This window comes from Oreochromis aureus, linkage group 6, assembly GCF_013358895.1.
Source record: "Oreochromis aureus strain Israel breed Guangdong linkage group 6, ZZ_aureus, whole genome shotgun sequence".
NCBI classification, from domain to species: domain Eukaryota; kingdom Metazoa; phylum Chordata; class Actinopteri; order Cichliformes; family Cichlidae; genus Oreochromis; species Oreochromis aureus.
In genome coordinates, this window is record NC_052947.1 from 41,173,190 (window position 1) to 41,183,945 (window position 10,756).

At 42.6% G+C, this 10,756-nt stretch overlaps 1 protein-coding gene across 1 annotated transcript; it reads right to left on the reverse strand.

The window, feature by feature from the left end:
- Positions 1-2,092: 2,092 nt before the first annotated feature.
- Positions 2,093-10,507, reverse strand: LOC120440699 (SLAM family member 7-like). Its single transcript, XM_039613821.1, has 6 exons — positions 10,427-10,507; positions 8,921-9,223; positions 4,176-4,466; positions 3,974-4,099; positions 3,309-3,358; positions 2,093-3,055 (listed from the first exon to the last, which is right to left on the reverse strand). The coding sequence occupies exons 1-6, from the start codon at positions 10,458-10,460 to the stop codon at positions 2,972-2,974; spliced, it is 888 nt and encodes a 295-aa protein (XP_039469755.1). The 5' UTR covers positions 10,461-10,507; the 3' UTR covers positions 2,093-2,971.
- Positions 10,508-10,756: the final 249 nt, after the last annotated feature.

Genomic DNA, 10,756 nt, shown 5'->3' on the forward strand with positions numbered 1-10,756 from the left:
GAAACATGTTTGATGCACTTTGAAGGTCGGAGCTCCCTTTGCAGCAGGTGTTAAAGACCCACTTTAATTATTTTGGCCTTCAGTGCTTCTGTGAGCTCCGGCTAACGTGCATTTTAACACATATGTAGAACTTCCTTCTTGCATCTATGCGGTGAAGCTAAACTCAGAAACATCCTGTTTCATAGTGATGCTGATCATAAACTAGTGTCTGTGTAACCCTGACGTCTGTGTGGAACATGTCAGCCTCCGTGTGTCCATGAAGATGCTGTTCCTCTGCTGTGTGTGAACGTCACTTGCTGTGGGAGCTTACAGGTATTTATCAAAGTCCACCATGTTGTTTCACTTCAGTTAGAAACCAAACCACCTCACATCTAATCATTGATGGTTCTACCTGGAACCAATCACAAGAACATGACTGAATATGATGGAGAACATCACGTGAAACGTTCTACGTCCGTGTCTGCGTCCTCCACGAAGCACCAACACGATTCACTCAGTTACAGCTCTGCTCATGTTTACTCACTGAAACCACGCCCACACTGAACCTTTAATAATCTGAGAGCACAAAACATCACACATGTTGACAAATAGTTACCCATGAAGAAGATGAAGGTCCTCAGGTGGAGCTCCATGCTTCTGTTTGACGGTCAGAGCTCAGAAAGCGTCAGGAAACCCGTTCACGTGGCCTCTGAGTGCAGCTTAAAGCTTCACATCAAGCTCCACAGACCAGCAGCACACTGACAGCTTCCTGTGTGACCTCAGTGTGGGTGGAACCACACGCTCACTTCTCACTTTAATGACCTCTGACAAAAATGAGCTGCATCATGTGACCACGTGTTATTTGAACATTTCAGTTTTACACTGAAACACAAACAGACTCTGTGCTGCCATCAGTGATCCTCTGTGAGGCTCAGCAGGAGACGACACACCTTTAAATGCTTCCAGTCCACCAAATGATCCGTTATCAACTTTAAGAAATGCTTTAGAAGAAACTCAGACATTTATTGTATTTGTCGTCTCCTGTGTCAGTGGCTGCTGTAAAGACTGATTATATGAATGTAAAGTTTGAAGACTTGATTGGTGTTGATGAAGCCTTTAAAATTCATAAGAAGCAGTCAAACATTTAGGAACACGTTCTCTTTAAAAACAGACGCTTTCATGTAAACGAGCGTTTGTTTCATGGTTGCTGAAAGGACGCCGACATGTTTGCAGACTGTTCTGCAGAATCCTCACCAGCTTCATGATGTCGTCACTTGAAATGGTTTTCAGACACATTTCAACATCTGCTGGAGGCCGAGCGAATCAGGCCTTTGGTTCCCAGTTTAACATTTACAGGCAGCGTTTAATAAAGCTGTGACACAGCTGCTCATCTCTACAAAACGTCTGGAGACACAGATTCCACCCATATCTGACCATCAGGACCAAAATACAACTTTCTCTTGGAGAACGTTGAACTTCTGCTCAACGTTCTTCTTCCCCACTTTCACCAAGTGCTGTTAAAAGGACATTTTCTGATCCCTGCTGTTTTGTAGAGTCTTTACCTTATAATGAAAAAGTCAAGTGTTGTCATATAAATCAAACTGAATTGTCATTTAATCTTCTTTTCCATAAATTCGTCATGTTTGTGGTCACGTGACCAATGAGAATAACATCCAATCAGAACATCGTCTTAATGAGACAAACAGGTGATGAACCATCTATAAGTGATACATATTATCTTTACATGAGAGAAAAACGAGCGCCCACAAAGACAAACAGGAAGAAAGAAGGAGTAAATGAAGGAGGAGTCTCCACAAAGCCGGCGACACACAGAAGTGAAGGTTCACATCATGTCTGAGACAATATTTAACAATCAAATGTTTGATCCAGCTTCATGTAGTTTCATCTGATGGACAGCAGCTGTGCTCCAAACGTCACTAACTGCAGGAAATAAGCAGCTCTGCACTGTGTGAACCGTTAGCTCTTTGCTATGGTCATTTTGATCTGCTCCACGTGGAGCTGAGGATGTGTGTGGATGTTTCCTGTTTTAGGTTTGGAAGTCAAAAAGTAGGAAGAGTTCAGAAACACTCACAAAGCTTCTGTTTTTTATTTCATGTATTTGCAGCAACAGTCAGGAAGATGAGAATAAATGACATCAAATCTAAAAGTAATTTGTGAACAGCTCGTCAGTGACCACAAGGGGGCGCCCTGTGAGCTGACGGAGGCAGTGATGAGCTCTGTGAGCTGCTGGAGTTTGAACTGTGGACAAAAGTGTGAAATTAAAGGTGTGAATTAAAAGCAGAGAAATAAATCAGAGCTCAGCGAAGCTTTCAGTCCTCAGAGCAGCAGTGAGGCTCGTCCTGGAGATCTACATGCAGTCACATCACAAATAAAACTTTAAAGGAATATTGATCAGAATCAAATGTGATTCAGTCTCTGCTCCTTTCTTCCAAGCCCAGCTGCTCCTCCTCACACACAGACCTGGTCCTACTAGTCCCAGACCTACTACCAGGCCTTCAGAGTCCATGAAGGTAAACCATGAAGAGGAGACGTGAAGGTTCACCTCAGATTCTTCCAAAGTCCGTCTTCTCACCTGGTACAGGTGAGTTTCCTTCCCTCACCTCCTCTCCCCTCGCCCTAGACCCTCCCTCTGAGGATGCAAACAGAGAAGGCGAGGAAGAGACCCGAGGAGAGAGGAGTCAAGGCAGCAGGTAGGTGACAGAGAGAGAAGTCTTTGCTTTGTTGCATCATTTGAATGATTTGACAGGTAAACATGACGTACAGCTGCGTCCTCTGTCCATTGTCTGGATACAGTCTTTTATGATCAGTGAGCAGGTCAGAGGTCATGATGACGTAGGTGAAAACTCTTCTGTGGCACATTCACACTGTAAAAATACACTTTAGTCATAACCAATCCAAATCATCAATACCAAAGGAAAACTTCTTTCCAGAGTCCAGCTTTCCTCGGATGTTGCAGCCAGTCACACCTCTCTCATGTGACGAGCACCAGTTTATAAGACACTGCTGTCAGACTGGAGCCATCACTGGTTCCTGATACAGCCGCTAAAATCCCACCCTGGAGAAGGAAAAACACGGGAATGAGCAGCGCAGTGAAACATGGAAGTGGGAGACAGCTTCTTCTCCTGGAGGAGAGCAGCCAGAGGGAGAAGGTGATCTGTGTGGAAGTTCATGTTCCAGCAGAAGAACTGTGACTCCAACACACTCCTGACTTTAGTGTTTCATGTGTTTGTCGTGTGTCTGCATGTAGTCAGCTTCCACTGAGCTGCATGAACATGAGCTCTGAGCTGACGGTGTGAGCAGGTACCCACCTGTCTGCTGTCACCTGTGTCAGTATAAAGGACCACTTCATCCACAGGAGCTGTGGAAACACAAAGTTCATGGAAGCTTCAGGTTAGACATGTGACACCTACTCTGTCCACGTCTTCATCATACTCTGCAGTGTCAGGAGTAACTAGTTACTACTGTAATCAGTTACAGCTGGTGAATGTGTGGAGCTGAGTAAATGTAGAAAACAGCTTTGTGTGTCTCTTGTTTCAGCTGTTTAAAGACAGCCGGCTCATCACAGCTGTATCAGCTGGAACACATGTGACAGGAAATGACCTCCAAGCAGCAGACAGGTGACACTCACCTGGCAGCACATTCACACTTTCAGCTTCAAATGATTTTTGGCTCATTTGTTGCGTCTGTCAGAACCAGGTGGACCTGAGCTTCAAACCTGAAACTTTCCTCAGAGTCGGTCCAGTGAAAATACTCGGATTACTTCTTACATTTGTAGTAACTAATAATCTGTCATGTCTTGGTGTTCTGCAGCGGTCTGCTCACAGCTGTTTCTGTGCTGTAGCACCGCTTTGATTTGGTGGTTTGGTCATGGAGGGTTGTTGCTGCACTTCCTCCATAAACATGTTTCACACTTTGATCTTCACGTCTCAGAACAAGATTACAAATATGAAAAGAAATATTCCAGAACACAAACCCCTGCCTGCAGCTTGTAGGAGGTTAAACTTGTCTTGGACAGGATGCTTCCTCCTCATGATGAGGATGATGATGATGATGATGAGGGCAGCACTCAGGACACAGAAGATTATAATGAGGATGTTATCTGTCAAACAGGAAATCAGATGTCAGCAAACACAGTGAACAACATGTTTAAAAATGACAGTTGGAAATAATCTCACAGTTTCTTGGTTCAGTCGAGCTGTTGGTGTCGTTGTTGGTGTCTCCACAGGTCGTTCTCACATGGACAGGAAGAGTTTTATTCTCTGCAGGGTTTGCAGCCACACATCTGTAAGAGGAGCTGAAGTCCTGTTTGTGCACAGTGAGAGGCAGAGAGAGCGCAGAGCTGCTCTGGTTCAGTCTCTGCTCGTCTTTAAACCACAGCAGTTTGGTCTCTCTGTCCACCAAACACAGTAAGGAGCAGCTCTCAGAGCTCACACTCACTTTCTTCACTGCAGGAGTCGGTACAGAGTCTGGGGACGAAAGTTGATGGAGAACAAAAGTTAACATCAGAAAAATGTTTTTAACTTTCTGCTTTTTGTTAGTGAACATGATCAGGACAGCAGAGCTCTGGTTATTGCTGCTTTAATGCAGTCAGTGAACATTAATATGAAACTGCTCATTTCAACTTTCATCCCAACTGTCTGAAAACAAACCCACACGAGAGACAGGAGACTGGAAAATAACCTGACTCTCAACATCAGCAAAACCAGAGAAATGATAGTGGACTACTGGAAACGACCAGTCAGGGAACACCAGCCCATCCACATCAATGGTGTCAAGGTCGAAAGGGTCAGCAGCTTCAAATTCCTTGGAGTCAACATCACCGAGGACTTCTCCTGGACCCTTCACACAGACACTGCTATCAGGAAAGCTCGCCAGCGGCTTTACTTCCTGAGGAGGCTGAGGAAGTTTGGCATGAACGCCAACATCACCTCAAATTTCTACAGGTGTGCAATCCAGAGCTTGCTGACGAGCTGCATTACAGTTTGGTACGGAAGCTGCTCTGCCAGCAGCCGTAAATCACTACAGAGGGTGGTGAAGGCAGCAGAGCACATCACTGGCACGAGGCTTCCTGCCATTCAGGACATTTATCTCCAGCGATGCCTCCGTAAAGCACACAGCATCATCAAGGACCACAGCCACCCAGCACATCAGCTCTTCTCCTTGTTACCATCTGCAGATGTTACAGGAGTCTGTCTGCTCGGACTACAAGACTTAAAAACAGTTTTTACCACCAAGCCATACGACACCTCAACCACAACACTTAAACACACACAGCACAGCACTCAGAATCTACCCTGCAGCTTCACAAGTACTCTGTTTAATCTGCACTGGTCACTTCACTTTATTGTTATTGATATTTATATTTAAAAGTGCAATACTGTAATTTTCTGCTGCTCATTCCTGTGCAATATCCCATCTCTCCCCCCCCCCCGTCATATTTCTTTTCAAGATTTTCTTATTTAATCACTAGTGTACATATATTTATATTTATAGATACATATATATTTAGTTCTCTTTTACCACGTCTCTCTAATATTTTGCTCTTTACTATTTTTCTATTTATTTTTTTATTATTTTATTTTATTTTATTATATTTTCTTCTACTGTACCATGCTGCTGAGTGACTGCTGCTCGTCAAACACATTTCATTGCAATGTTGACCCTGTGCTAACTTGCATATGACAAATAAAACTGAAAACTGAAACTGCCAAACCACCGTTATATCCATGTGAATCTCATTATAAAGGTTTATGAGGGATTTCTCAGGTTTCCTGTCAAACTAGCATCACTATCAGTAGAAGGTGCTGAAGAGGACACAGAAGAAACAAACGCTCTGATTCAAATCCTCATGAAAGGAAGAAAACAACACAAAGACGGGACATTATTCTGTGTATGGCTGCGTTCCCATAACTACATGACTGTCATTGGTTTTCTATGACACAGACCAAGGTTATTATCTTTAACGAAAACTAACGAAATAACGAAAACTAGAAGTGAAAAAACATTTTCGTTAACGGAAATAAAAATAAAAACAAAAAAAGTAAAACTAACTAAAACTGTAATGAGTGTTCACAAACTAACTAAAATTAACTGAATTTATAGCAAAAATGTGTTTAGTTTTCGTTGATGTGTGCGTGTCATACAATAGTCAAGGGTGAAAAAGAAGTTTAGTTTCCAGGTTTTTTTCTTGCTGTGTCTCATTATGCCAGCAGGTGGCAGTACGTTAGTCGAGTCGTCTGCGTTGCTGCTCCGTCCACGCGCAGAATCATGTCAGGAAAAGTCTGGAGAAAGCGCCAGAGTCCAATTTGGGATTACTTTGAATATGACTGTGTTTTGGATAAAACAAGTGTCTTGTAGTGGAAAGAGACAAATTATGAGGGACATTTCTAAAAGGAAAAAAATCCCACAAACCTTAAAGTGCACTTGAAAAGCTCACACAAGAAGGCTAACCTAGCTTACCTGGAGAAGGTAAGGGAGCACGCCCAACCCTCATCCCCAGAAACAGAAGCTAACCCCAGGCAAGGCAGCGTGATGCATCCCGAGACAACAGGACTGGGATATCTACATAACTGTGTGAGTCAATTGCCTTCAAAAGGTTTATCAATTCACTTGAACCAAAATTACGAACACCCGGTGCTGCAAGAGTTAATAGTCTCATTGGGGCCAAGATATACATTTTATACTTGTCTGGTATCAACGGTTGTTTATCTGCCTTTATTTATTTATTTATTTAAAGAACCCATAGGTGGGAATGTGAGTTGTCTGTCTCTGCGTGTTAGCCCTGCGACAGACAGGCGACCTGTGCAGGGTGCAGGGTATGGTAGCTGGAATAGCAACATACCCAAGGATAAGCAGAAGAGAATGACTGATATGGTGAAACTGGGATTTTGTTACACTTAATTATTGCAAACACAACTAAAACTATAACTGAAACTAATCAAAACTAAACTGAAACTAAGGATTTTCCAAAAAAGTTCCAAGTTCAGGACAAACTGTGTTCCTCTTCAGCTCAATACGAAACGCCTAATATTTTCTCTAAATACGAGACGATTCCGTTTTTTACGGGGTGGTTGGCAACTCTACTAACTAACCTTATGAACAAAATAAAGTTCACTATCAGTAACATCACAGCACCCACCCAGCTGTATAGAAACTCCATCATGCTAGCTAGCATGCAGTACGAGTTATTGTCACTGACTGTAAAAAGTCAGCGCAACGAAAATAAACTCCACCTAAACTTGGTTTATATCTGACCCAGATAGACTGCAGGTCATAACTTCTTACCTGAAGTTCAGTTCACCTGACACTCGGACCGGCGGCTGCCTCGGGTCTCTCCTCCTCCTGCCTCCCCTTCCCCTCATCCACCTGCTGGCCTCTGTGGGAGCTCCGCCATAGCCACCACCAAACAACTGACTTATTTTTACACATCGGCCAGCATCTGGCCAAACCACCACCTTTCACTGTTCATACCATTACTAAAAAAAATAATAATAATAATGAAAAAAAAATAATCATCGGCCCATAAAACAAAAAATCACCATCGGACAGTCCAGCTATGGTCGTGCCAGGTGGCACTCGTGCCCAGTGTTGCCGACCCCTGCGCTGTATAAATGCAATCTATTATTATTATTCAACCTTCACGTCTCTGCAAAGATATGAAGTCGTGCATTTTTCTCAGGAAGTGACTGACCTGCAAACAAACATGCAGCTGCAGCTCAGCATGTTTGTTTCAGCTCATCTCAAAGTGATGGAGCTGTAAAGGTGAGTTTGATGTTTCTGACAAATCACTTTCATGAAGAAGTCTCAGCTGTACGATGGAGCTGAACGACACCATCAGTGATATGAAACTTCAGGAAGCTGCTGAGAACAAACAGCCTGAGTCAGACTTAAGGAGGTTGATAGTTTTCACATCCAGGTTTATGAAACAGGATGTTGGGAGTTTGTGAGGATCTAAAGATGCCAACGTGTGGTTTCCTTCACCTCAGGCAGGTCTGTGAGCAGCAGCAGCATCCTCAGCTTCAGTGCTGAGCTCCATCAGCAGTCTGATCCATTTATTTGGACATTTGAAAGGTTTCCTATTCCACAGACTCACAGCAGGAAACACAAAGACGGGACATTATTCTGTGTATGGGGCGTTCCCATAACTACATGACTGTCATTGGTTTCTATGACACAGACAGCAGCTTTGTAGTCAGACACAAACATTACAGCAGAGTGTGTTGCTTCATGAGTGGAAACCACAGCTTGTGTTTTGTAATGTGTTCCTCTCACAGCAGCAGCCACAGGAAGTCACCATCAACAACAAACCCATCAAAATAAAAGTGTCTGTTCTGCTTTTTAGGCTGTGTAACACTGTAGGCCATACAAGACTGACAGGTGGCAGCTGGGCTGTTCAAATATACACGTTTCACTGTAAGAAGTAACTGTTAATGCTTCATAAAGAAGTTCAATACCTTAGAAACTCACAGGGTGCTGTGCTGAGCTGTGATTGGTCCATAGTTAGGCACTAGTGGGAACATGGCCAATGAGGCTTTGTGTTACTTCTCTGTGGATTAACGTGACCATGAAATGGGAAACATGTTCAAGTAAACAGGAAGTTTTGTGTTTTGGTAAAAAAAAGCTGTTAAATAAAAACGTGTTAATTTCAGTTGTTCTGCAGGATTTTGTAAGAACAGTGTTTAAACTTTCTGCTTTGTCCTGTTCTTTCATTCACTTTGTACAGATCAGTAATGTTGGTGAAAACACTGAAGTCAGAGCTGATTCTTCCTTTCACACCAGACATTTGTGGGATTATAAGAACAAAAAGCTGTTTTTATTCTGAAGTGATGATACGACCAAACTAATGAGGAACATACAGACTGAGGTCACATATGAAGCTGTTACACAAAAATATACATACCAGAATAGATATCAGACTTACCGTACACTGTGAGCTTATATGATGATGTGAAATCGTTTCCTGTTTTAGAGTCGACAGTATAAATCCCTGAGTCGTTCCTCTGCAGCTCTGTGAGTGTAAAGAGTCCAGAGTTTCTGTCCCACTGAAGTCTGTTCTTGTAAATGTCCTCTGATATGTCAAATCCCCCCTTAATCACATGAGCAATAATCGTTCCTCCGTATAACAGATATCCTTTCTCCAGCACAGGTGCAGGTAGAGTGATGTTTCCTCCCACAGTGCCCGTCAGGTTCTTCTTCACTTCCTCAGAAGCAGAAAATCTCATCACTGTAAAATATGAAGAGATCCAACAGTCAGTGAGAACTTTAATGAAAGTGATCAGAGATCTTACAAAGAGCCACAGAAAGTAAGTGAGGATTAAATCCAGGCAGCATGAAGCACGAGGAGGGTGAGGCTGATACATGTGAGCTGCATCAGTGACAGCAGGAACTCAGCCTCACACATTTTACACAAATCACAACAAGTTCTTACTTTTTGATCTGGTTGTGACAAACTAAACATTTACAGCTGCAAAAAGGTCGTTGGTGTCAAATAATGTTCAAATCTCATGAAGCCATATTTTAGTCACAATAGAAGATAGAAAACATTTCACATGTTTAAACTGAGAGAGCTCATTTTTAATCTGCTATATACACACACACACACAGACATATATATATATATATGTATACACTGATTAAACTATGAAACATGATGGGACACTATGAAGTCTAAAACTAGACAAACATAGAAACCATGGCAACAATAATAAATAATGGCTGCCTTTAACCTCAACTGAAGCTAAATAAGAATAACACATGAACTATAATCAGAAATCAAACATTAGACGAATACAAAAATATACTCAGAGTCAGAGACCCAGCCTGTGACACCAACCGATCTTTCTGAGTTAACTTCAATAATTAATTCCTCCAAACCATCAACGTGTCTTTTAGACCCCATTCCTACAAAACTGCTCAAAGAAGTCCTGCCATTAATTAATGCTTCAATCTTAAATATGATCAACCTATCTCTAATAATCAGCTATGTACCACAGGCCTTCAAGCTGCTGTAGTTAAACCTTTACTTAAAAAGCATCTGTAGACCCAGCTGCTAATTATAGGCCAACCTCCAACCTTCCTTTCATATCATAATAATGTGATGTCTGTGAGATCATTACGATCACACTGTTCTTCAAACTTTGTCATAAAGCTGATTTCTGCTCTCGTTATGAAGCCTGGAAGGATCCAAAGACAAACTTTATCCTCCACATCTGGCAGACCAAACATCTGCTGACAGATGTAGTGAAGCTGAAGCTGCTTCTGTTGGTCTGTCAGCTGTTTGTTCAACAAACACGTTTCTGACTGAACAGTTTGTTCACAGGTCAAAGCTGCATCGCTCTAAGAATGAGCCAAACACCTGTTTTTGTCACTGATACACAGAAGAATGAATTTTAGGACTCTGAACAACAACGAAGAAGTTCTAACTTACCTAAAAACATGAGAATAAAGCTCATCTGAGGCATCGTGACTTCCTGTTACTGTGGAGGCTTTTTACATGAAGAAGCCAAAATAGCCTCTCTCTCTCTCTCTCTGTTTATCTCGCTCGCTCGCACTGCATGCTGGGAGTTTGGTGGGTGTGAGTGAGACTGAGTTTTCATTAAATGCTTTTTCAGTTTTCTCCCTGTGTTTGTTGTGTGATCGTTTCAGAGCTGTCTGTGATTGTTAGTTTGTTGTGTTTTGGCAGAGATGGCGTCCAGTGGGACGCCATCCTTGAAGCATGGAGTCAGGGTGGAGCTGCAGCCGAGCACCACCCTCGAGC

Bases quoted from the DNA above. Each gene is read 5' to 3' on its own strand.
- LOC120440699 (XM_039613821.1), bottom strand. From the start codon at position 10,460: ATGCCTCAGATGAGCTTTATTCTCATGTTTTTAG. The intron at 9,224-10,426 runs GTAAGTTAGAAC...CATATTTTACAG, and splicing joins CTTTATTCTCATGTTTTTAG to TGATGAGATTTTCTGCTTCT. The intron at 3,056-3,308 runs GTGGGTACCTGC...TTCCTTCTCCAG, and splicing joins ACACAGGTGACAGCAGACAG to GGTGGGATTTTAGCGGCTGT.